Source organism: Oncorhynchus gorbuscha, linkage group LG18, assembly GCF_021184085.1.
Source record: "Oncorhynchus gorbuscha isolate QuinsamMale2020 ecotype Even-year linkage group LG18, OgorEven_v1.0, whole genome shotgun sequence".
NCBI classification, from domain to species: Eukaryota; Metazoa; Chordata; class Actinopteri; order Salmoniformes; family Salmonidae; genus Oncorhynchus; species Oncorhynchus gorbuscha.
This window is the reverse complement of record NC_060190.1, coordinates 70269315-70297087: the sequence shown is the minus strand read 5'-3', so window position 1 is coordinate 70297087 and position 27773 is coordinate 70269315. Positions and strand designations below refer to the sequence as shown.

Genomic DNA, 27773 nt, shown 5'->3' with positions numbered 1-27773 from the left:
TTGACAAATTTGTAAATGTAAATATGCAGGTGCGCTTGCATACAGAGTGTATTTATGTAAATATAACTACCGAGGGACACCGAAACCACTGAGCTGTTTCTCCTCGCGCCATGGCTTGTCCCGCACAACTGCTGTCAACAGACTTTACAAGTTGACTTCCTCAGGAACGATGTCAAACAGATAGTTATTTAAAAGTTGATTTGCCTTGGGATTTCTTGTAATCACGGTAAGATAAGGGTTCCAATATGTCTGCTAGGTTTAGAAAGCTGTCAGTTGGTTTGTGTCATTATAGCATAATTGTGTGTTATTTTCTAAATGGGGGGAAAAAATGCATTATGGGTTTACAAGCATCGGCTAACCCATGTGTATGTGACCCAATAAAGTTTGATTTTGAGTGGATAACCGTAAAAAGTTATTGCATAGAATAGGACTATGTTTTATGTTTCCATATGGCAGTTGAACTGTAACAAAATGTAATCAATTAATAAGAAACGGACCATGAGCACCGAAGTCAAATTAGTTTTATATTGGATATTCGGTGTTCTCTGGCCAATAGCTATTGAACCAAGCTTGCCATGACTATGAAAATGGTGTGTCCTGAATCAGGGTGGACAGAACATGGTAGGGGCACTTAAAGATTTTGCCTTGCACATTCACCCTCTGAATGGCACACATACAACATTCTTCTTTTACTGGTCTCCTCCCCTCATCTACTCTAATTTGAATGGTATTTAACACCATTCAGGGGTTGTTGCTGGATTCACCTGGATAGTCTGTCATGGAAGGAGCAAGTGTTAATGTTTTGTTATTCTGAAGCAGGTGGATGATGAATAAAGCCACTATATTCCTTCCCTGATTCACAATATCATTTGTTTGTTTAAATGCCCACACCAGTAGGAATCAACCTTTTCGTGTTAAACTATTGCCAGTGCTTACCCTGATGTTGCACAATGACAAAATTATGACTTATGGTTCAAAGTATGATAAACCTGAACTGCCCACTTCATGCAAATCCATGTGACTGCGCTTTCTTTTCCTATTATATGACATACAAATCGTTTTCAACCTACATTTTAGTTTCAGGGCTGGGTTTTATTTTAATGCTACCACTAGGCTAGGGCGGTATACTGTATATTTGGACATTTCTACGGGTTCTTTCAATATCATTTAAACTCATTTGTTGCAGTTTTTTAAATAAATGTGAATATTTGTAGCTACATCTTAAGTAAATCCCTGCAGTCAACATGCAATACGTTAGGTGATAAAGATCTCGTTCTTCATTTCTCGTCACAATTTTTCATTTTGAAGTGATATGGTGTTTGCTTACAAACACACAATGACGAGAGAATGGTGCCTTGTGAGTCACTCAGTTGTGCAGCGCACACACGCCTGGTGATCTAGTTACAGTATGGAATTCACAAGGAAATGTTTGCCAGCTCGATAACTTACTAAAATGTGCTAAATTCTCTGCAGTTGTGCATTTTGGTTTGCTAATGTAGTAGCATTTAGCTAAGTGGTAAGCTTTCAAAATCAAGCTTAGTTTGGTAACAGCTGAGAATCCCCTCCTGGATCTAGAGCCTTGCTGGCTAATATTTGTGAGTAGCATGTTTTGAGTTACTTGTATAACTTTGAGCTGGTTTGTCTGTCCTGAAAATAGTTAGACTGTATAAAATGTTGACAATGCGCTCATTAGTATTTAGTTAGCATTCTCTATGGGATATTACATGCACTTTATAGCATTGCTAACCTTTTGCATTAGAGGCTGGGGGATTAGAAAATAACGTCCCTTGTCTTCAGTGCTGGTATTACCGACTATCCCGGTATAGCACAAGGTTGGTATGTCAATCTGGATACCGCCCAAGTTTAGTTACCACCCACCAGCATGGCATTGTTTATTAATCAGAAACGTCTGCTAAGTTATTCGTCTTCGTCACTGAAATGAGCCAAACTGCCTGTCAAATTGGCTATTGAAGATTTTAATTTAAAAGAAGATAATTTTTTTTTACATCCACACCTGATTCAGAATACACACTTTTCATAGTCATGGCCTGCTTTGTTCAGTTGCAATTTATGAAAGAAAACAGACTAAAACTCAATTGAACTTATGCTCAAATGATTTATTTATTTATATAGCCTACGGCAGGCATACCTACCTGCTGGCACCAACCATTTTAGCCTACTGATAATTCTGTCCTGTTCTCCGTCTGGTAAGGCCAGGTGTCATGATGCCCCAGTTAACAGTGGCAACCATCCTGCAGCTCACCCTACTGCTCTCCGCACTACCAGCCCAGTACCTCATCTCCCGGTGGACCGGAGCGTCCGTAGCGCAGCGCTACCACGCCACCAAACGGTAACGGTTCGCTCAGACCCCCTAATGGCATGGCACTCATTCATCTGCAAGCACACCCCTTCACCATTCTGAGAGCCACCACCTCTCTAAATCTAGCGACAAACATGGCACAGCATATAAGAGCTTTTCTTTTACCATTTATTCTTCTAATATTATACGTGAAATATCTGACTGCAGGGTGTGGGGTTAGGGTTAATAATGTTTCTGTTTTTACTGCAGTTTTCTGGGTATCTGTGATCAGGGGTTAGAGGTCAGGGTTATGGTTATTATGTCTGTCTCTACCAGGCTCCAGGGTATCTAGGTTGAGTTGAAGAAGTCCTACCTGAACACTGCCACCTGGACTGAGTTAGGCCGGGGTTAGGGGTAAGAGGTTCGGGTTATTAATGTGTCTGTCTCGACCAGGTTGTTGGGTATGTGGGGTGAGTGGAGGAAGTCCTACCTGAACACCACTGTCTGGACAGAGTGGATCGCAGACCTTATGGATAGAATCACGTACGTCACATTTCCCTCTAGTAATTCTACAGCGTTACTCCTTATAGCAGAGGTGTCAAACTCTTTGCTGGAGGACTGTGTGTCTGTGGGTTTTCACTGCTCCCTTGTACTTATTTGATCAATTAAAGTAATTGATTAGTTAGGACCTCCCCTCACCTTGTTGTCTGGGTCTTAATTGGACACAAAGGGGAAAAAACAGAAACCAGCAGACACTCGGTCATCCAGAAATGTAGTTTGATCCACCTGCTGTTGGGGTGAGTCAGGTAAGTTGAGCCACCCATGTTTCTAGGAAACCATACACATAATTCATAATTTCACCAAATATTTAGGAAGAGGTAATCATTTCATGAAGTCTGAAGGGAAAAAAACATGTGGGAAAGTGCTAAGTAAGAAAGTCAAATGAATGAATATGTTGGAGTTTTCATGATGCTTGTATCTAAACCAAAGTATATCATTTTATACATTAGTTGGTCTCTAAGCTTCAATATGAGTTCCTAAAACTAGCATTAAAGTGCATCATTGTAGCTGTGTGGGCTAATATAGTCAGTGTTTGCCTTGGTAAGTTGAGTCAATAGCAAGTTGAGCAAATAAAAGTGTATTCTTCCCAGGCGTAAAGCAAGGCATTATCGCTGGGATATGAGCTAACAGGGCATGTTTTCAAAATGGTAGTGTTTACATTCATTCTGATTATTACCAGGGATACACAACATCCTGAAATGGATGTAGATTATCTTTGTTAGAAAGGACACTATTCCCTTGACGGAGTGATGCATAAAAATAATGTCTAAATTTACCCCACTCTCGTGTTATATTATACACCAGCTTATAGTATCCGCTACCTGCAGACGGACCCAGGCCCCACAGGACATTTTGGAAGCAACTATGGTAACACTGTCTGTCTCTAACTCCCAGGGTGCTGGTGGGAGGGGAAGAGGAGGGAGAGGTTCCTGGAGAGTCTCCTGCTCTGGAGGTCATGCTGCAAGACAACGACCTGGGCTTCTTTGGAGGTGTGTGTGTTTGTTCTTGGTGTGTCTGCCAGTCAGGAATGAAGGTGAGAAAATCCAGACTGGTTCTGCAGGTTTACTTCCTGTTACTGTACTGGTCTGATTGGTGTGAACCTCTCCTTTCTCCTCTCCTTTTTCTTCTCTCATCCTACTTTACCACATATCCTCTCTTTATACCCCCAGCCTCCCGGTCGGTCCGTAGGCCGCGCCCCCCCTTCGTCTTCCTGCGTGTGGGTGATGTCGTCATGGAGCGGAATGGTCACATGATCGGGGTGATCGTCAGCTGGGACCCAGAGCTCCGAGCCCCCCCAGAGTGGATGAGCAGGTTGCACCCAAATGAGGAGGTAGCTTTGCTATGGAAAGAAGTTTTGAAGTTGAGGACTTTTCCCATTCTGACTGACTCGTCATCTCGATGGTCAGCTAATTGAGTTCTATGTAGGCTACAGCCTGCGCTGACCTTGTGTTTTGCCATGCTGACAGCAGTTAGCTAGCATAGGTTGGGGATAGATATTTCTCTGTCAAATCAAAGTTATGCCAAGATGGCAAGAACGAGGATCTAGAATGTGTTTCATCAGACACACTTTCTTAGCAAGGTGTTGTAGAACGAATCTTAACTTTTTTCAAAGTTTCATCATTGCATGTAAAGACATGTAACCATGGTAACAATATCAACTGCAAGTTGAATACCTGTGGTCTTCAGTCAGCTCAGCTGTCATACAACACAATATTCTATAACTGGCTAGTTTTGGCTCTTATGTCGACTGATATTTTTCCTGGGGGAGAAATCCCAAAACGACTAATATCCCTACAGAGGTAGGCTATATGATGGCATTGCACAAACATTGCCCAGCTTGAGCGTAGATCCATTTATCAACAAAAATCTATGGGTGTGTTCATGTTACAAAGACAAAACATTTGTAAATATATTGATGTGCTTATAAAGACAGTATGTCTACACTTAACTAGCAAATACAAATAGGTTTTGTGTAGAGTCTAACCAGAACTAGAATGGCATTCTAATTAATTCAACCTTTATTTAACTAGGCAAGTCGGTTAAGAACAAGTTCTTATTTCCAATGACGGCCTACGCCGGCCAAACCTGGACGACGCTGCGCCAATTGTGTGCCGCCCTATGGGACTCCCGAATCACGTCTATTTAACCACACACTGACCTGCACAGCTCTCTGGGTGAGGTTCTATATTCAACTCTCCACTGGGTGATGAAGTCCCTTACATCTATGTTATGGCCAGGTGCAGGCACGAGGGGTGGCGTGCCTGACACTCCATCCTGGATATGCCAGTGTGCCTCAACCCATGGGTCCAGGAGGCAGAGTTCAATAACTACAGACAGATATAAGATGCAGAAGCAAACCACTCTGTCGGCTACTGACCAATTCAAAGCTCCTTCCAGGAGGAGCTTTGAGAATGTTCCTTTAGGAGTCTCATTAGGTCATTAACTAACGTTTTCATAGGAATGTTTCCATTCCCACGTCAAATAGAACTTATAGAACATAGAACTTAAATAGAACCTGATTACCATGATCTCGGAATGTAATATATCAATGTTCTAGACACGTTTTCATGGGAACTTTGCAAGAATACGGCAAGGTAGCCTAGTGGTTAGACCGAAAAGGTTGCAAGTTCAAATCCTCGAGCTAACAAGGTACAGATCTGTCGTTTTTGCTCCTGAACAAGGCAATTAACCCACTGTTCCTAGGCCGTCATTGAAAATAAGAACTGACTTGCCTAGTTAAATAAAGGTAAAATACCTTTTTTATTTATTGGTTGTCACCTGATGGTTCCAAAAACATTCTCCCCCAAATGTTGTTTTCATTACATATCGTTCCTTGTTGCCGAGCCAATCAAGGCCCTGATTGGTGAACCATCAATCCATTCATGGCTCTATTTTTTTTCTTTTCTGTTGGCAAGGTTAAGGATACTCCCACACAGTGCTTTTAGCATAGTATTTTCAATGTACATATTTAAGACACTTTGACGTAGAGTCGTAGATGATTATATTGTGCATGTTCATTTATAAAGGGAAATATTATTGAACATTGTTGTGGAAATTCTACCTTTAGCTAATAACGAGTAGAGGCCAAATCAAAAAGTATTACATTTATAATGCGGAGGCTGGTCGCCCCACGCAGGTGAGACGGAGTGAGAGCCTCCTATACAAAGAGTACAGGAGCATTTATACAGTCAAGCTACCCCATGCAAGCATCTGCAAAACACGTGACCTTGTGTGTGATTGGACTGGGTGAAAAGGTTGCCTCTGTCTGTCACAACTCAGTGAGGACAATAGGGGCCAGAATGACAGGAAGTCACTCCAGGCATACCTCCTCTAACAGTAGCTCATGTGCCTTTGACTGTCGGCCCAGATCATGTATGGTCGTACTGGTCGCACACAAAACATGCTTCTTTGGCCCAGAAACAGGCTCCAGACAGAACAATAGCTTTATCAATTATGTGCAGGATATAACCTTTACTCTGTTTCCAGTTAACTTAAGAGGAACCAGTTAGTTTCTGTCAAGTATTGGCTGAGTGCCCAGACATCATGGGGTTATTCTACATGCACAACTGTTATATCAGGCCTTTTATTAATGCGTGCACACACTTTTCTGAGTTTGGTTCAAAATGGTCAAAGAAACTAATGCCTAGGCTTTAAGACTGTTTCAGTACACAAGCATTACTAAGGTTGAGCAGAATGTCCTCACCTGGAATTTGTACTCACACCCTCTTGGTTCATGGTACCCTCTTGGTTCATGGTACCCTCTTGGTTCATGGTACCCTCTTGGTTCATGGTACCCTCTTGGTTCATAGTACCCTCTTGGTTCATGGTCTTCCCACCACGCTAACATGTCTGTGTCAGGCATCAGTTTATCTGACTATACTTATCATTCTATAGCCAGCAGCATACCACCCTGCACCCCACTGCTGGCTTGTCTCTGAAGCTAAGCAGGTTTGGTCCTGGTTGGTCTCCGAATGGGATACCAGATGGTGTTGGAGGGCTAGTAGGAGGCACTCTATCCTCTGGTCTCCCCCAAAATATCCCAGGGCAGTAATTGGGGACATTGCCCTGTGCAGACCATATGAGCTGAGCGTGATCCCCAAAGGCTGGAGCATCGGCCTTCTCACCCGCTCCAGTAGCGCTCACTTCACCAGATCAGGGAATGCCAGGCCCCGCATGCATTCGTAGGCTGCGTGCTGCTAATAGCCCCTTGCTTTAGTTACTGTCATGGAGTTTGCTAAATATTTTCATAAAGAAACTGATCAAATGCACAGGTGCAAATCAAATCAAGGTGACTTACAAAGATTAAGATCAAGGGAGGGGGTGCAGTGATGTAGTGTCCACAACCTAAATAATAATTTGGGAATCTGAAAAGACACGTATCCCGAAAGCATGATGGTGTACTTACTACGTGCACATGCTAAAATAAAGGAAAGAGCTGTGTAGATAACTGTCATTGTAGCAAAGTATTTATAAACTGAAACACTTTTTTCATAAACTGATACCTTTTTGTTCTATTATTGATAAAATAGGCTACATGTCATATTAATATAGCCTATTTGAAATGATGAACACCTTACAGTCATGTTTTATTAAAATACTTTTCACATGGTTTACCAATGTTTCAATACTTTAAAATCAAATGGTAGGTCCATGTAGTCAGAAAAATAGATGGTTAAATTGTGTTTTTGTTTTTTTAATGACTGGAGTGGCAGTTTTTAGTTTTTTTTCCTGTGAGCGCGTAGTGGTTGGAAAGGACGTAGAGCCCCGACGAAATGATTTCCAACCGCTCAACTCACAGGGTGCCGTCTAACGGATGGGACGTTAAACGGATGTCCTGACTCTGTGGTCACTAAAGATCCCATGGCACTTATCGTAAAAGTAGGGGTGTTGACCCCGGTGTCCTGGCTAAATTCCCAATCGGGCCCTCATACCATCATGGCCACCTAATCATCCGCGGCTTCCAACTGGCTCATTCATCCCCCTTCCTCTCCCCTGTAAGTGTTCCCTCGCTGCTATAAATGAGAATGTGTACTCAGTTAACTTACCTGGTAAAGTAAGGTTAAAATAAAGACTCCTGATATCTCCAGGAGTGGTAAGTATAATTTATTGTCTCTGTTGTTTGGTCAATGTATCTTTGCTAGCTAGGGCCATCTACATGAAGTGCTGCCTACTTGGTGTGCAGACTGCTGTTAACTTGCAGATGATTGACATGTCAACCTAGGCAATCAGCAATTAGTACCGGGAGGTGTGCTCTTCACCTTTTGCAAGGCCATTAGTACTTCAGTCTCCTGTTTTCTCAGCAGCTGTAATCGGCGGATTCATCTCAACTAAGGCTATCGCCAAAATGGACTGTTCTGCTGTGTTAAATCAAGTCTAATTTTATCGATCACATATACATATTTAGCAGATGTTATTGCGGCTGTAGCGAAATGCTTGTGTTCCTAGCTCTGACAGTGCACTAATATCAACATTCTCAAGAATTACACAAATCTAAAAGTAAAATAAAGAAATATATTTGAGGAAGGAAAAGTGGGCAAGGCTCCACACCAATCTCTCAATTGACTATTTTTACCTAGTTATTTTCAGGTTCTCTCATTTTACTCTTTTGTAGCTTTGGAAACTGTGTTTCCTATCCCAGTTCGCTCTTCTCGCTGTAGGCTTTACAGATGCCCTCCACCCTTTTGACTGCAACCATTCTAATTTAGTGTACCCTGTGCGCACAAACCACGTGAAATTTCTGGTCTCTGGTGTTGTTTGGAACTGCTGATCTGTGGTCAGGAACGCTGAGTTCGTCTTAGCCTTTGCTGCCCTTCAGTCCCTATACTTTTTGACCCTGACGGAGACATGGATCGCCCCAAAGAGCAGCTCTCTTAATCTGACTACGTTTTCTCAGTCATATGGTCAGGGGTACACATTTTTTCTAAATGGAGATTCTCTCTTCTGAGGCTCTCACCTGTCCATCTCCTTACTTGAATTCCATGCTGTCACTTGTCCACTCGAGCTTAACATTGTTGTCCTCTATCACCCACTAGGTGTATGTTGTCAAATCCAATTAAAAAGTTGAACGTGTATGAGATGGCGCACGAGAAGATGAAGCGTCATTGCGCAAGCAAACACTGAGTCGAGAGAAATGTGGTCGAGTGAGCAGAGGACGGGTCCTGGGAGAGCAGAACACAAAGGGCAGAATCTGCTACAGTTCATCCAGTACAATAAACTGAATATAGATGCAGAATTTCCATGGATCCACACGTGCAATGTAGCTTATATGAACATTTATAAGCTACATTATAAATGATGCATGTAAGAGATGTGCAGTTCAGGGATGATAGTGTAGGGTGCGTAATCTGTGGATGAATAGTGCGAAGTCCATGGATGAGAGGATCGTCGTGGCCGAGCTGGCCGGTTGCTGAGGGCCACGCCACCGGGGGAAGAAACTGTTCAAGGTGACAGGGTTTTGGTCGTGATTTAACCTGAACCTTTTGCCAGAGAGGAGTCTTTGGAAGAGAGGGTAGAAGGGGTCGGCGGCGGTCTCTTCCTTGCCCTGGAATCGTGCAGGACCTCTATGGAGGGCAGGTGGCAGCCAATGACCCTCAGCAGACCGGATAATCCGTTGGAGATGAGGATGGACTTGATGGTTGTTTTAGAACTGAATCAGTACACTCAGCATTCAAAGGAGGACTGAGGACAAAACGACACCATGCATTCACCAAACATTGCACTGAGGAAAACCGATTTTTAATTGTCTGATTGGGAACTACCATTGTAATTTATAGACAATCTCATTTAAATTTGGCATTGGACGTTTGGCATTGGAAGTTTTATTGAATAAAGTTAGTAATGCAGGAGTCAAATTGCAGGAAGAGTCGGATCAGATGTCATCAGTAAACCAGGGCCATCTGTGGAAACGACACAAGTAGAACAAAGATATCAGTGCAAACAGAATAAGTGAGCTCTGTCCCAATTCATCTCTCCTTAACCCCTCGCATCCTTCTCAAAATCCTTTGGATGAGGTCCAAGAAAAATGCGTGGAACCTAAAAATGATTTTATATGTCCCTAAAGTACATGTTTGTTTTCTATGGGTCAGAGGTTGTTGATTTTCTTTTTTTCGAATTTTTTTCGTCTCCTCCAACAAAAATAAATAAATATTGAAGGATGCGTGATGGTCGGTTCTTGCTTCCATAGCTCTGTCTATGAATTAGAGGGTGGTTAAATTTCTCCAGACCCATCCCGCAGCTTTTTACTGAAACATGGCTGGGAGATCCACTTTGTTGTTCTTTAAACTACTGATTGACTCTTTAAGAAATGCATAAAGGAGCACACAGATATGTTTTAGCATACATGACTGTTGGGAATGCGGTGCCATACCTTCAGCTCCCAGGTGCAGCAGAGCTGACACACTAAAGATGAAGTTGCAGCAGATGTCTTGACCACCCTCTGGCTGTTCTCCAGACAGCAGTAGCGTTGGAAGGTGTCCCAGGCACTGTTTGTGGTCACCTCCCTCAGAAACAGTGGAGATCTCCAGGTTCTTACAACAGGGAATCAGCATAATCTATAGAGAGGCCAGAACAGTATAGGAAATGGAATTAGATTTAGTATATAGTCAATGTCCCAAATTCAAATCATTGTACAATCCATAGACATTGGTAAAATGATAAACAAAAGTATGGCACTGGAGTTTAAGGAAGGTGGCGCGATATGTGTCGGAACTGTAAGGCATAAAATAAGCTGGTGACTCATTGGTCCAAACTTGGCGTCCTCTGCCTTGTTGGTATAGTGGTCCAGGGCAATGAAGTAGAAGCCTGACTCCACCTGGTCAAACCGTGTTCCCTCTACACACACTGACCTGTCTCCTGAGAATAACTGGAGTGAGAGAGAAGAAAATAAGATGTCAGGAAATGTCAGAGTTCAATTGGAGTTCAAATGTTTTTTTAACATCTTAAAGTTGCATTCCAAGGTAACAGTCCATTTTAAGACTGCCGTGGCTGTATCAAGAGGCAACTATGGATAGTCATTTAGTCAAATAAATGAAATTGCCCTGTACCAATCAACACCACTTGTCAGTCAGCATGGCTCAGTATTGAACAGCCTGCTGTCATGTCATGCCCAACCCACTTCGAGGAGAGCTATCCTTCTATAGGTTCTCACTTCATCCCTTACCTACACTAATCATATTGTTTAGCAATGACTGTCACATACATTCAGTATAGAACCATCTTTCTAACCAATAGACAGCAGCAGGTCATCATCCTCTCCACATGTCAAATATCCTATGGCAGAATGCCTTCAAAGAAATTAGAGGAACTCTCAGTACCACTAATGTTGAAGTTACAGGGGTGATTGGAAGTCATGGTTACCTGCAGGAAGTCCCCAGAGTGATGTGCATAGAGAAGAGCAACGGTAACCTAGTTGGAACAGAATGGACTGTATCTGCTGTCTCTGTCAGCTGAGCAGAGAACTTCACCACCGCATATTAGTGACAGAGGGATGGAGAGAAGTCATTTATTTATTGTACCCGCACCAAAACTGACAGAGTAAAAGGTATTTTATTTCAATCAAACTGTATCTCAAAGTATGTGGTTAGTGGTTCACAATATTGGATATTATTTGGTTCGGAGAATGACCTCATGGCTCCTCCTCCTCAACCACTGACCTCTTCCCCAGTGAGGGTCTTCCCTGTCTATTCTCACACTGCCTCTCCTCCCTCTTCTGCCACCCAGTCATGCTGATCCTCCAAGTACTGTACTAAAAGAAAACTCCTCAACATAGGTACAATGCTCTTAGTTAAACCAGAGACGATATAGAAAACAAAACCAACTTGGCTTTGGTTAACCTCTCTGGGATATTCGGGACGCTAGCGTCCCACCTCAACAGCAGCCAGTGAAATTACAGGGCGCCAAATTCAATAACAGAAATCCCACAATTTTAAATTCCTCAAACATACAAGTATTTTACACCATTTTAAAGATAAACTTGTTGTAAAACCAGCCACAGTGTCCGATTTCAAAAATGCTTTACGACGAAAGCACACCAAACGATTGTTAGGTCAGTACCTAGTCACAGAAAAACCCAGCCATTTTTCCAGCCAAAGAGAGGAGTCACAAAAAGCAGAAATGGAGAGAATATTAATCACTAACCTTAGATCTTCATCAGATGACACTCATAGGACTTCATGTTACACAATACATACATGTTTTGTTCAATAAATGTTATATTTATATCCAAAAATCTCAGTTTACATTGGTGCGTTAAGTTCAATAGTTCCAAAACATCCGATGATTTTGCAAATCAAATCAGTTTATTTGTCACGTGCGCCGAATACAACAGGTGTAAACCTTACAGTGAAATGCTTACTTACAGGCTCTAACCAATGGTCCCCCAAAAAAGGTGTGTGTGTGTGGGTAAGTATAGCAATAAAGCAACAAAGACATTTGAAAAAAGAGTAGCAAGGCTATATACAGACAGACACCTGTTAGTCAGGCTTATTGATGAGGTAGTATGTACATGTAGGTATCGTTAAAGAGACTTATTTTATGTATTTATTTATTTATTTCACCTTTTATTTAACCAGGTAGGCAAGTTGAGAACAAGTTCTCATTTACAATTGCGACCTGGCCAAGATAAAGCAAAGCAGTTCGACACAGAGTTACACATGGAGTAAAACAAACATGCAGTCAATAATACAGTATAAACAAGTCTATATACGATGTGAGCAAATGAGGTGAGATAAGGGAGGTAAAGGCAAAAAAAAGGCCATGGTGGCAAAGTAGATACAATATAGCAAGTAAAACACTGGAATGGTAGATTTGCAATGGAAGAATGTGCAAAGTAGAAATAAATAATGGGGTGCAAAGGAGCAAAATTAATTAATTAAATACAGTAGGGAAAGAGGTAGTTGTTTGGGCTACATTATAGGTGGGCTATGTACAGGTGCAGTAATCTGTGAGCTGCTCTGACAGTTGGTGCTTAAAGCTAGTGAGGGTGATAAGTGTTTCCAGTTTCAGAGATTTTTGTAGTTAGTTCCAGTCATTGGCAGCAGAGAACTGGAAGGAGAAGCGGCCAAAGAAAGAATTGGTTTTGGGGGTGACTAGAGAGATATACCTGCTGGAGCGTGTGCTACAGGTGGGAGATGCTATGGTGACCAGCGAGCTGAGATAAGGGGGGACTTTACCAAGCAGGGTCTTGTAGATGACATGGAGCCAGTGGGTTTGGCGACGAGTATGAAGCGAGGGCCAGCCATCGAGGGCGTACAGGTCGCAATGGTGGGTAGTATATGGGGCTTTGGTGGCAAAACGGAATGCACTGTGATAGACTGCATCCAATTTGTTGAGTAGGGTATTGGAGGCTATTTTGTAAAAGACATCGCCAAAGTCGAGGATTGGTAGGATGGTCAGTTTTACAAGGGTATGTTTGGCAGCATGAGTGAAGGATGCTTTGTTTCGAAATAGGAAGCCAATTCTAGATTTAACTTTGGATTGGAGATGTTTGATATGGGTCTGGAAGGAGAGTTTACAGTCTAACCAGACACCTAAGTATTTGTAGTTGTCCACGTATTCTAAGTCAGAGCCGTCCAGAGTAGTGATGTTGGACAGGCGGGCAGGTGCAGGTAGTGATCGGTTGAAGAGCATGCATTTAGTTTTACTTGTATTTAAGAGCAATTGGAGGCCATGGAAGGAGAGTTGTATGGCATTGAAGCTTGCCTGGAGGGTTGTTAACACAGTGTCCAAAGAAGGGCCAGAAGTATACAGAATGGTGTCATCTGCGTAGAGGTGGATCAGAGACTCACCAGCAACAAGAGCGACATCATTGATGTATACAGAGAAGAGAGTCGGTCCAAGAATTGAACCCTGTGGCACCCCCATAGAGACTGCCAGAGGTCTGGACAGCAGACCCTCCGATTTGACACACTGAACTCTATCAGAGAAGTAGTTGGTGAACCAGGCGAGGCAATCATTTGAGAAACCAAGGCTGTCGAGTCTGCCCGATGAGGATGTGGTAATTGACAGAGTCGAAAGCCTTGGCCAGATCAATGAATACGGCTGCACAGTAATGTTTCTTATCGATGGCGGTTAAGATATCGTTTAGGACCTTGAGCGTGGCTGAGGTGCACCCATGACCACCTCTGAAACCAGATTGCATAGCAGAGAAGGTATGGTGAGATTCGAAATGGTCAGTAATCTGTTTGTTGACTTGGCTTTCGAAGACCTTAGAAAGGCATGATAGGATAGATATAGGTCTGTAGCAGTTTGGGTCAAGAGTGTGTCCCCCCCCTTTGGAAAGCAGCTGCGGTCATCCCCCTCTTCAATCTTTGGGAATCTCAGACGACACGAAAGAGAGGTTGAACAGGCTAGTAATAGGGGTGGCAACAATTTTGGCAGATAATTTTAGAAAGAAAGGGTCCAGATTGTCTAGCCCGGCTGATTTGAAGGTGTCCAGATTTTACAGCTCTGTCAGAACATCAGCTGAACGGATTTGGGAGTAGGAGAAATGGGGAAGGCTTGGGCGAGTTGCTGTGGGGGGTGCAGTGCTGTTGACCGGGGTAGGAGTAGCCAGGTGGAAAGCATGGCCAGCCGTAGAAAAATGCTTATTGAAATTCTCAATTATGGTGGATTTATCAGTGGTGACTGTGTTTCCTATCTTCAGTGCAGTGAGCAGCTGGGAGGAGGTGTTCTTATTCTCCATGGACTTTACAGTGTCCCAGAACTTTTTTGAGTTAGTGTTGCAGGAAGCAAATTTCTGCTTGAAAAAGCTAGCCTTGGCTTTTCTAACTGCCTGTGTATAATGGTTTCTAGCTTCCCTGAACAGCTGCATATCACGGGGGCTGTTCGATGCTAATGCAGAACGCCATAAGATGTTTTTGTGTTGGTTAAGGGCAGTCAGGTCTGGGGAGAAACTAGGCCTATATCTGTTCCTGGTTCTAAATTTCTTGAATGGGGCATGTTTATTTAAGATGGTTAGGAAGGCATTTAAAAAAAATATCCATGCATCCTCTACTGACGGGATGAGATCAATATCCTTCCAGGATACCCCGGCCAGGTCGATTACATTTACATTTAAGTCATTTAGCAGACGCTCTTATCCAGAGCGACTTACAAATTGGTGCATTCACCTTATGACATCCAGTGGAACACCCACTATACAATAGTGCATCTAAATCTTTTAAGGGGGGGGGGGTGAGAAGGATTACTTTTATCCTATCCTAGGTATTCCTTAAAGAGGTGGGGTTTCAGGTGTCTCCGGAAGGTGGTGATTGACTCCCCTGTCCTGGCGTCGTGAGGGAGTTTGTTCCACCATTGGGAGGCCAGAGCAGCGAACAGTTTTGACTGGGCTGAGCGGGAACTGTACTTCCTCAGTGGTAGGGAGGCGAGCAGGCCAGAGGTGGATGAACGCAGTGCCCTTGTTTGGGTGTAGGGCCTGATCAGAGCCACTACACCATGCTAACATGCTAACTGGTACATGGCACAGTCTGATAGGTAACAGCTATGTCTGCTACACCATGCTAACATGCTAACTGGTATATGGCACAGTCTGAAAGGTAACAGCTATGCCCACTACCCCATGCTAATATGCTAACCGGTACATGGCATAGTCTGATAGCTGTTACCTATGTCCGCTACACCATGCTAACATGCTAACTGGTATATGGCACAGTCTGAAAGGTAACAGCTGGTGGCTGAACAGGTTCATGGAGAGATAGTGCTGGGGGCTGGGGCAACAGGAGGGAGCTCCCTAAGGGAGAGATAGTTAAATATGGACCAATAACATCTGTTAAATATGAACCAATGACATCTGTTAAATATGAACCAATGACATCTGTTAAATATGGACCAATGACATCTGTTAAAAATGGACCAATGACATCTGTTAAATATGGACCAATGACATCTGTTAAATATGGACCAATGACATCTGTTAAAAATGGACCAATGACATCTGTTTAAAAATGGACCAATGACATCTGTTAAAAAATGGACCAATGACATCTGTTAAAAAATGGACCAATAACATCTGTTAAAAATTGACCAATAACGTCTGTTAAAAATGGACCAATAACGTCTGTTAAAAATGGACCAATAACGTCTGTTAAAAATGGACCAATAACGTCTGTTAAAAATGGACCAATAACGTCTGTTAAAAATGGACCAATAACGTCTGTTAAAAATGGACCAATAACGTCTGTTAAAAATGGACCAATGACGTCTGTTCAATATGGACCAATAACATCTGTTAAATATGTGTATGTGACCAATAACATTTGCTAAAGATGTGACCAATAACATCTGTTAAATATATGTATGTCACCAATACAAATGTGATTTGATTTAGTCTACTGCAGTCTACACTTCTACATCTGATTGGTGTTTACTGTGTTGGTGGACAGCGGGACACGTTGCCATAGAGATTCTGACATCACTTTGTTTACCTGTGATGAGTCCTGTTTACTGTGTTGGTGGACAGAGATTCTGACATCACTTTGTTTACCTGTGATGAATCCTGTTGACTGTGTTGGTGGACAGCGGGACACGTTGCCATAGAGATTCTGACATCACTTTGTTTACCTGTGATGAGTCCTGTTTACTGTGTTGATGGACAGCGGGACACGTTGACATAGAGATTCTGACATCACTTTGTTTATCTGTGATGAGTCCTGTTTCCTGTGTTGGTGGACAGCGGGACACGTTGCCATAGAGATTCTGACATCACTTTGTTTACCTGTGATGAATCCTGTTTACTGTGTTGGTGGACAGCAGGACACGTTGCCATAGAGATTCTGACATCACTTTGTTTACCTGTGATGAATCCTGTTTACTGTGTTGGTGGACAGCGGGACACGTTGCCATAGAGATTCTGACATCACTTTGTTTATCTGTGATGAATCCTGTTGACTGTGTTGGTGGACAGCGGGACACGTTGCCATAGAGATTCTGACATCACATTTTTTACCTGTGATGAATCATGTTTACTGTGTTGGTGGACAGCGGGACATGTTGCCATAGAGATTCTGACATCACTTTGTTTACCTGTGATGAATCCTGTTGACTGATGATCCCCCAATGGGCAGCCCGGTCTCAGAATGGAATCAACTGTGTGTGTTTTGAAAAACGAAAATAAGCTGTCCCTGGAGGTGGGTTTATTTGTGTATCTTGACACCTTAGTGGGATGGCTGGGGAGGGGGTTGTGGGTTCTGATCTCACCTCTCTACAGACTGTGGTGTGAAGCATCTTGGGATGTCAACACATCAGGACACACTGCCCTTTCCCACCTGGACAGAAGGAACACCTACGGTACCAGTCAACAGTCTGGACACACCTACGGTACCAGTTTGGACACACCTACAGTACCAGTCAACAGTCTGGACACACCTACGGTACCAGTTAGAAAGACCTGCTCGCTGAAGTGTTTCAGGGAGCGTTTGACAGTGATGAGTGGAGGTCGTTTGACCGCTGACCCATTACGGATGCAGGCAATGAGGCAGTGATCGCTGAGATCTTGGTTGAAGACAGCAGAGGTGTATTTAGAGGGCAAGTTGGTTAGGATGATATCTATGAGGGTGCCCGTGTTTAAGGCTTTGGGGAGGTACTTGGTAGGTTCATTGATAATTTGTGTGAGATTGAGGGCATCAAATTTAGATTGTAGGATGGCTGGGGTGTTAAGCATGTTCCAGTTTAGGTCGCCTAGCAGCACGAGCTCTGAAGATCGATGGGGGGGCAATCAGTTCACATATGGTGTCCAGAGCTCAGCTGGGGGCAGAGGGTGGTCTATAGCAGGCGGCAACGGTGGGAGACTTGTTTTTAGAGAGGTGTATTTTTAAAAGTAGAAGTTCAAATTGTTTGGGTACAGACCTGGATAGTAGGACAGAACTCTGCAGGCTATCTTTGCAGTAGATTGCAACACCGCCCCCTTTGGCAGTTCTATCTTGTCTGAAAATGTTGTAGTTTGGGATTAAAATGTCAGAATTTTTGGTGGTCTTCCTAAGCCAGGATTCAGACACAGCTATAACATCCGGGTTGGCAGAGTGTGCTAAAGCAGTGAATAGAACAAACTTAGGGAGGAGGCTTCTAATGTTTACATGCATGAAACCAAGGCTATTACGGTTACAGAAGTCGTCAAAAGAGAGCCTGGGGAATAGGAGTGGACCTAGGCACTGCAGGGCCTGGATTCACCTCTACATCGCCAGAGGAGGAGTAGAATAAGGGTACAGCTAAAAGCAATAAGAATTGGTCGTCTATAACGTCTGGAACAGCGAGTAAAAGGAGGTTTCTGGGGCGGTAAAATATCATCAAGGTATAATGTACAGAGGTACATCAAGGTATAATGTACTGTGCATATATGATGAACAGAGAGTAGCAGAAGCGTAAAAAGAGGGGTTGGCGGGTGGTGGGACACAATGCAGATAGCCCGGTTAGCCAATGTGCGGGAGCACTGGATGGTCGGGCCAATTGAGGTAGTATGTACTTGAATGTATAGTTAAAGTGACTATGCATATAAGCTAAACAGAGAATAGCAGCAAAGCGGGATGGGGGGGGGGGGGGGGGTACACAATGCAAATAGTCCGTGTAGCCATTGGTTACCTTGGGGGTAAAAACTGTTGAGAAGCCTTTTTGTCCTAAACTTGTCACTCCGGTACCACTTGCCATCTGGTAGTAGAGAGAACAGTCTATGACTGGGGTGGCTGGGGTCTTTGACCATTTTTAGGGCCTTCCTCTGACACCGCCTGGTGTAGAGGTCCTGGATGGCAGGCAGCTTTGCCCCAGTGATGTACTGGGCTGTACGCAAGTGCCTTGTGGTTGGAGGCCGAGCAATTGCCATACCAGGCAGTGATTCAACCGGTCAGGATGCTCTCGATGTTGCAGCTGTTGAACCTTTTGAGGATCTCAGGACCCATGCCAAATCTTTTTAGTTTCCTGAGGGGGAATAGGCAGAGAGCCACATCAATTTACAGAAATACTCATAATAAACATTGCTAAAAGATACAAGTGTTATGCATGGAATTTTAGATCCACTTCTCCTTTAATCCAACCGCTGTGTCAGATTTCAAAAACGCTTTACCGAAAAAGCACACCATGCGATTATCTGAGTACAGCGCTCAGACAACAAAACAAGCCATATCTGCCATGTTGTGGAGTCAACAGTCAGAAATAGCATTATAAATATTCACTTTCCTTTGTTCTTCATCAGAATGCATTTCGCTACACTCGCATTAACATCTGCTAACCATGTGTATGTGACAAATAAAATTTGATTTGATTTGAATGCATTCCCAGGAATCCCAGTTCCACAATAAATGTTTGATTTGTTCGATAATTATCCTTTCTTGGACTGGGGTTCCGCTAGCGTTTGGTAAACAAATCCAAATGTGCGTTCAGGCCGTGCCGAACGTCGGAAGAAAAGTTCAAAAAGTTCCGTTACAGCCCGTAGAAACATGCCAAACTAAGTATGGAATCAATCTTTAGGATGTTTTTAACATAAAACTTCACTAATGTTCCAACCGGACAATTCCTTTGTCTGTACAAATTAAGTGGAACGTAGCTACCTTTCACGTGAGCGCGCCAGACCGAGGCTGTGGCACTCTGCCAGACCACTCACTCAAAGAGCCCTTATGAGCCTCTCCTTTAGAGTAGAATCCTCAAAACAGGTTCTAAATACTGTTGACATCTAGTGGAAGCCCTGGGAAGTGAAACATAACTAATATCCCACTGTATCTTCAATGGGGGCTGAGTTGAAAAACAAAATGTGGAAAAGGTAAAGGGGTCTGAATACTTTCCAAATACACTGTAGGTAGGGTTAAAATTACTAGGATCGATGGAAGAAGCAGCTTGTGTGTGTATGTGTGTGCATGCATAGTCAGTCCAGGAGAGTTGGTGCAAAAAAAGGGTCAATGCAGGTGGCTTGGGGCAAAAGCTGTTCAGGGTCCTGTTGGTTCCAGAATTGGTGCATCGATACCGCTTGCCGTGCAGTAGCAGAGAGAACAGTGTATGACTTGGGTGGCTGGAGAATGAGAATTTTTAGGGCCTGCCTCTGACTTCGCCTGGTATAGTGGTCCTGGACAGCAGGGAGCTCTGCCCCGGTGTTGTACTGGGCCATACGCACTACCATCTGTACCTTGTAGTCAGATGCTAAGCAGTTGCCATACCAAGCCGTGACACAGCCAGTCAAGATGCTCTCAATGGTGCAGCTATAGAATTATTTGAGGATCTGAGGGCCCATGTCAAATCTTTTCAGCCTCTTGAGGGGGAAGAAGCACTGTATTGTCCTCTTCACGTACGTGTGTGTGTGGACCATGTTAATTCCTTAGTGATGTGGACACAGAAGAACTTGAAGCTCTCGACCCACTCCACTACAGCCCCATCGATGTTGATGTGGATGGGGGTGTGCCCGCCCCTCCGTTTCCTGTAGTCTACAAACAACCACTGTCCCAAAAAGGGATATCTCTAGGACATGTGCTTATTGGGTCAGTATAGTTGGGTGCTGTCCTGTCCAGAAGAAATCCTACCCCCTGCTCCTCAGGCACTTGTGTAGATCGGAAATAACTTGATTGGTGTAAGGCTGTAAGCAATAAGGTCAACACACTTTGAAGTAAATCTCAGCTTTGTTAAAAGTACACTCAAAAATGTACCATAGTGATTCAGGAGTATCATTTAAAACGGGTCAACATGCCCCACAAACATTAGACAACTATACTGAAAGGTGTTAAATTGCTGAAATAATTAAATCGATTCAATGATGAGAATGGTAAGATTAACCAGTACATGGTGGTATAGCAGGGAGATTGGCAAACTGTGAACCAAGTGGTTGTGAGTTCAAATCCCAGGTGAGGACTATTGAATATTAATTGCTGTTCATTTACACACTATAATCATGTGTGTCAAATACGTATATTAAATGAATTAAACACTGGAGTGATTGATGTGCAGAAAATGAATGTTCAAGTAGAGATACTGAGGTGCAAAGGAGCAAGATAAATGAATACAGTATGGGGATGAGGTAGATTGGATGGGCTACTTACAGATGGGCTATGTACAGGTGCAGTGATCTGTGAGCTGCTCTGACAGCTGGTGCTTTAAGTTAGTAAGTTACTACAATTCCACAACCATGGGGCGCTACAGCTACATCCCTATTGATAGCCCCTTGTGCATGGCTAGGCAACAGGAGGCTACCACACTAACTTGTATTGTATATGAGTCTCCAGCTTCAGTGATTTTTGCAGTTCGTTACAGCCATTGGCAGCAGAGAACTGGAAGGAAAGGCAGCCAAAGGAGGAATTGGCTTTAGGGGTGACCAGTGAAATATACCTGCTGGAGCGCATGCTATGGTGACCAGTGAGCTGAGAAGACGGGACTTAGCGGAGACTTGTAAATGACCTGGAGCCAGTGGGTTTGGCGACGTATGAAGCGAGGGCCAGCCAACGAGAGCGTATATGTCGCAATGGTGGGTAGTATATGGGGCTTTGGTGACAAAACGGATGGCACTCTGATAGACTGCATCCAATTTGTTGAGTAGAGTGTTGGAGGCAATTTTGTAAATGACATCGCCGGAGTCGAGGATCGGTAGGATTGTCAGTTTTACGAGGGTATGTTTGGCAGCATGAGTGAAGGATGCTTTGTTGCGAAGTAGGACGCCAATTTTAATTTTGGGATTTGAGATGCTTAATGTGAGTCTGGAAGGTGAATTTAGTCTAACCAGACACCTAGGTATTTGTAGTTGTCCACATATTCTAAGTCCGAACTGTCCACTTAGCTAACGTACTCACCAACACCAATCACAGATGTGAACCTGTCTGATGTAATCTATTCCTGGTCATCTGGCAATATTGTTGAAATGCACTGTAAGTTTGTGCCAACTTTATGGAAGCCCATTTTACCACCTATTTGCCGGGTGACGTGTGTGTTGCAGACTTCACAACATGGCAACTGGGGGCGGACTACAAACGTGTTGTCACTGGACAATTGTATAATTCGCAAAAGTGGGCATGTAAGTCATGCATTACCAAATCCTCAAGTAAGTCATGGTGAATTTACTTACAAAACTCAAGTTTTGGACGAGACTGAATTTTATGACAAATTTTTCAATTTAGACTTTGTAGTGAATTTTGACACTAGAATACATTCTAGACTCTTATATCGATGCCACATGGGCTGTTTTCAAAAGGAGAATTTGGTTTTCAGGGGCAGTTCCTCTTTAAAGATGGAATCCGCAGTAGGGAAAAACGCTGGCACTGTCCGCCCCATCGACGTTTTTGTTTTGTTGACGAAACCGAGCTGGGGAGCGTCATGGTAATAACAATTGCAATGGGTCCTACATGCTACTGTTCTATCGTGTGTGCAATGATGTCCGAGGGACTTGTTGTACTGTAATATCATGGAAGTGGCAGTTAAATCCATTTTAAGAATTCTAGCTTGAATTTGACCTTCACCTCTCACTGTGTGTATGTGTGTGTGTGTAGGTTAACGCAGAGAACACCCCCCACTATAAGGTGTTATTCAGTGGTCCTGGCCCCTCCTCTCTCCTAGTGGGATACCTGCCTCAGACCAGGCTGGAACGGGTCACTGGAACCAGGGTAGGAACACGAACACACACTCACTGTGCATTCAACCCCCTTGACTTTTTCCACATTTTGTTGCATTTCAAAGTGGAATTAAAATGGATGTAATTGTCATATTTTGTCAACGGCCTACACAAAATACAAACATATATTTTTTTTAATTAATGAAAAATGAAACACTCATATCTTGATTAGATAAGTATTCAACCCAAGTCAATACACGTTTGGAGGCAATTGCAGCTGTGAGTCTTTTGGGTAAATATCTTAATTTCTTTGCACAGCTGGATTAAACCATATTTGGCAATCATTCTTTTAAAAATTCTTCAAGCTCTGTCAAATTGGTCTTGCCATAGATTTTCAAACCAATTTAAGTCATCTGTAACTAGGCTACTCGGGAACATTCAATGTCGTCTTGGTAAGCAACTCCAGTATAGATTTGGGCTAGGTTGTTGTCCTGCTGAAAGGTGAATTTGTCTTCCAGTGTCTGTTGGAAAGCAGACTGAACCTGGTTTTCCTCTAGGATTTTTGCCTGTGCTACCAGGTTTTCCTCTAGATTAGTGACACAATCTCAAAATAATCCATTTTTAAATTCAGTCTAACACAAAATGTGGAAAAAGTCAAGGGGGTTTAATATTTTCTGAAGGCAAACTGACACTCAAACGTACGTATACACACCTAACCCTAGCTGAACCTCCGTGTGTGTGCGTGTGTTCCAGCCGGAAATCCCCACCCTAGAACAGTACTTCACACACTTTGATGGAGAGCGGTTCATCATGCAGCCCTGGCTCCAAGAGATCTTCCCTGAAGACTGACAGGGACCACAGAGTGTGTGTGTCAGTGGGACACCTAACTGGACGGTAGATGTAAAGAAAAGGACAGCTCCTCTCTCTGTGCCCCAACAACAAGATCAATTTAATTTCACACAGTGATTTAGTGGAAGGGAAAAGGCTTTTACGCCTTTAGCCACCTACTACGGAAAAATGCATTGAAAATATAGGAAGCGTTATTTTAATAGCTGCAAACGGTGATCAGCGTTTACCCACCTACACTGTTTTAACCACTACACAATTGAAGATGTCATACAGTATTTCATATCAGAACAAAATTAAAGACAGAAAATATAATACAGTTCATTATCATAAAGACCTCAAACTTGAATCAAGAACAGGCACATTTACATAATTTATTGACATTCATGTTTATGGACAGAAGCTTTGAGGAAAAGCTTAAATAAATATTATTCTAAACAAAACAATGACTGTCCATCCTCATCTTTGTCTTCATATCTACAGTGTGATTGTGAGGGAGTGTGTGTTTGCACTGTGCTGACTGGGTAGATGGGTAATGTAGTCTTCAAATCTTCTTCCTGGTTCTGTCTTTGTGTCGGAGGTTAAAGGTGACAAACACACGAGAGGTCGCACTGATGCTAGGCCTGTGTACCCCCTCCCCCATCCTCCCCTCTCCTCCTTCTCTCCCTCCATCTCTCTCCGTGGCCTCTTCCTCTCTGACCAGTAGGGGGTGCCCCAGAGTCTGTCCCAGCATGCTGCTCATCTCAGACGCCTTCAGGCGAGCATTCTCTACTGCTGCTACACACACGCTCCGCCTGGACACACACACACACACACACATTATTATGATAGTATAGTGTGTGTACATGTGCGTGTGCGTGTGTTACCTCAATAGGCTGAGACACTCTTCACTGTGGTAGAAGTGAGGTGTGCTGACACACACACTCTTATCCAGCTTCTCCAACAGAACAATACACACTCTCTCCATCTGACCAAAGTCTGAGAACACCACCATCACCTGTAAAAACACACACCCACAGCGGTACGATTGTTGGACTAGTAACCGAAAGGTCGCTAGTTTGAATCCCCGAGCTGACAAGGTACAAATCTGTCATTCTGCCCCTGAACAGGCAGTTAACCCACTGTTCCTAGACCGTCATTGAAAATAAGAATTTGTCCTTAACTGACTTGCAGATTTATACCTTGTCAGCTCGGGGATTCAATCCAGCAACCTTTTGGACCAACACTCTAACCACTAGGCTACCTGCTGCCCCATGGATAATGTGTGAAATGCATGTGATCAACAGAGAGGTATATTTTCTGGGTGATTTAAACATTGACTGGCTTTCATTAAGCTGCCCACTCAAGAAAAAGCTTCAAACTGTAACCAGTGCTTGCAACCTGGGTCAGGTTATCAGTCACCCAACCTACTAGGGTAGTTACAAAACAGCACAGGAATTAAGTCATCAAATGTATGTATTTATGACATCTTTACTAATGCTGCAGAAATGTCCTTGAAAGCAGTATCCAAATCCATCGAACGTAGTGATCACAATATGGTAGCCATATCTAGGAAAACCACAGTAACAAATGCTTGGCCTAATCTGGTGTATAAGAGGTCATACAATATACCTTTATTTAACTAGGCAAGAACAAATTCTTATTTACAACGATGGGTTAACTGCCTCGTTCAGTGGCAGAACAACATATTTTTACCTTGTCAGCTCAGGGATTCGATCTAGCAACCTTTTGGTTACTGACCCAACGCTCTAACCACTAGGTTACCTGCCGCCCCTATCTTGTCTGTAAAATGTGTTGCTACCACAGATATAGCGAGAAATTAATCTGTTACTAGCAAATTATTGATTTCATGCAGTGGTGTAAAGTATTTAAATATATTTTACCTTTATTCAACTAGGCAAGTCAGTTAAGAACAAATTCTTATTTTCAATGACAGCCTAGGAACAGTGGGTTAACTGCCTGTTCAGGGGCAGAACAACGGTTGCAACTAGTCCAACGCTCTAACCACTAGGCTACCCTGCCACCCCAGGGTAGCCTAGTGGTTGAAACTACTACTTAAGTAATTTTTGGGGGGTATCTGTACTTTACTTTGTATATTTTTGATTACTTTTACTTCATTACATTCCAAAAGAAAATGTACTTTTTACAACAAATTTTCCCTGACACCCAAAAGTACTCGTTGAATTTTGAATGCTTAGCAGGACAGGAAAATTGCCTAATTCACACATTTATCAAGAGAACGAACACATCCCTGGTCATCCCTACTGCCTCTGATCTGGCATACTCACTAAAAACATACTTTGTTTGTAAATTATGTCTTGAGTTTTGGAGCATGCCCCTGGCTATCCGTTAAAAAAAAGAAAATGATGCCATCTGGTTTGCTTTATATAAGGAATTAGAAATTATTTTACTCTTCCTTTTGATAAAGTATATTTTAGCAATTACATGTACTTTTTATATTTAAGTATATTTAAAACCAAATACTTTTAGACTTTTACTCAATTAGTATTTTACTGGGTGACTCACTTTTACTTGAGTAATTTTCTATTAAGATATCTTTACTTTTACTCAAGTATGACAATTGGTTACTTTTTCCACCACGGATTTCATGATGTTAACGTGGGCTATTTTTTTTAGCACTTTTCTTCCGGGATGCTTACTTGTTTTTATTGCTTTACTGGGACGCTTAGCAGAAGTAGATATGCTCATGTTATTTATGTTAGTGCAGGGTGAGCTGCACATGATTGATACTATCTGCTGGACTTCTCATAGTAGGCATGGACTAGAATATAATTCCCAACACTTCATAGACCCGTCTCCATTCCTTTCCCATGTTAATGCACGGTCTACTTCAGTCTGTACATACAAATTTAGGGATTTCAGCACAGGGAACCTACCAGAGCCTCCATGTGATACAGGTCATCAGCTCTGTAGATGTGTCTCGTCACTGTCAACTCTTCCCTCTGCAGGGTGAGAGGAGAAGAAGAGTGGAGAGGAGGGAGGAGAGAAATCTTCAAACATCCTACTTAATAGTGATTAGACAGTTGTGTCAGTCAGTCAGTGTACTGACTGTATGTTTGCCCTGTGTCTGTCTGTCAATGTCACTGACATTGCATTACACCAGTTGCCCACCTCCTGTCCTCCAGTACCCCCAAACAATCCAGCACACATTTGAGTTGTATCCGCAGACGATTCAACTCATTGAGGGCTTGATGATTAGTTGACAAGTTGAATCAGGTGTGCTTGTCCGGGGCTACAAAAGAAAATTGTGCTTTTGGGGGTACTGGAGGCCTGGAGTTGAAATACTGAATTTCACAGCTGGGATATGAAATTACCTATCCAACAAATAGCAATAGATATCCTATTGAATTGTTTTAGGCCTATATGCCAATATATCCATATTAAAAGTTATTTGAACTAATATAATTAGGAATTATAATACTAGAATAGACATGATCCTTCATATGATGGGATAAAGGTCAGACATTTTGGTCATTGTTTTGTATTTATTAGGATCCCCAATTAGCTGCTGCTGGGGTCCAAACAAAAAAAACATTGAGTTGGTCAACCCTGGTTTGCCAGTGCTGTGATATGATATGTGTAAAATAATGAATTTGAAATATGTATCTGCACTGTATGTTTGTTAGCTAGCTAGGCAGACAGTTTTAGAGGAATGATTCCATATATTTATTTTTATAATTAACTGCCAATATGCCAATATTCCATTCAAACAATGCAGTTAATCCACACCCATACATACACTGGAGGAAATCAGTTGATTCAAGAACTTAGACAAGTTGTAAATGCAACAAGTACTTGTATCAAATACTTGTAACAAGCACCTGTATCAAGTAGTCGTAAGAAATACTTGTATCATACAATAGCACTCACAGCTTTCCAAGAACTAAAATGTATACATGTATGGTCTGTTTACACATTTTAGAGGATATTTATACAGAACATTTGTATAAAACACTTATAAACTGTATTTATAATTGTATGACTATTCTAGGTTGACAATTCTATTACACCAGTTCTGATATATCACATGCCTTACTTTTATTTTTCTGCATAAGTATAATCAGGATTACATCTCTACTGCCATTCATTCCAATGACTGTTTTGGATTTGTCCCTGAACAATATGGCTGCCATTTTCAAAGCCATTCTGGAACTTTAAAGGCTTTATGACATATAGCCCGTCTAATAATTTAATAGGATGTCTATGGTTGTATGAACTCTTAAGTTACCTTGACATGGTGTTGTCTCAGGGTCTGTAGAATGTACTCTACTCTCCTCGAGATGCTGTTGGTGACGTCGTTCACCGACTCCTTGCTGTTTTTGAAACTAACGGAAACAGTAGCGCGGTCAGCTGGGCACGACACCTCTGCGCTCCCAGTCACCTGGACCTCTCGCGCGCTGTTCTGGGTTCGCTGAACGGTAACCGTGTGTCCCCCCATCCCTGGTTCGTTTTCGTCCCGGTAAATATCTTCCGCGGTGGGTAATAAAGCAGCGAAAACTCTAGACGGACTGATAGCCATGGCGGAACACAAATTAAACTCGC

The 27773-nt window shown here is 42.7% G+C and overlaps 2 protein-coding genes across 3 annotated transcripts; one reads left to right on the top strand and one right to left on the bottom strand.

Moving 5' to 3' along the window:
- The first annotated feature begins 7 nt into the window (after positions 1-7).
- si:dkey-261l7.2 (uncharacterized protein LOC569751 homolog) lies at positions 8-23653 on the top strand. 2 transcript variants are annotated; one of them, XM_046311628.1, is made up of 7 exons: positions 8-226; positions 2213-2350; positions 2753-2842; positions 3755-3849; positions 4030-4190; positions 22303-22416; positions 23118-23653. In XM_046311628.1, exons 2-7 carry the CDS (start codon positions 2223-2225, stop codon positions 23211-23213), a joined length of 684 nt encoding a protein of 227 aa, XP_046167584.1. In that variant the 5' UTR covers positions 8-226; positions 2213-2222; the 3' UTR covers positions 23214-23653. The 2 variants fall into 2 exon arrangements, with proteins under 2 accessions (XP_046167584.1, XP_046167582.1); XM_046311626.1 differs by having other exon boundaries at positions 9-226; positions 2218-2350.
- irak1bp1 (interleukin-1 receptor-associated kinase 1 binding protein 1) lies at positions 23571-27773 on the bottom strand. The gene is made up of 4 exons (XM_046311625.1): positions 27460-27773; positions 26108-26173; positions 24077-24207; positions 23571-24004 (listed from the first exon to the last, which is right to left on the bottom strand). Exons 1-4 carry the CDS (start codon positions 27748-27750, stop codon positions 23755-23757), a joined length of 738 nt encoding a protein of 245 aa, XP_046167581.1. The 5' UTR covers positions 27751-27773; the 3' UTR covers positions 23571-23754.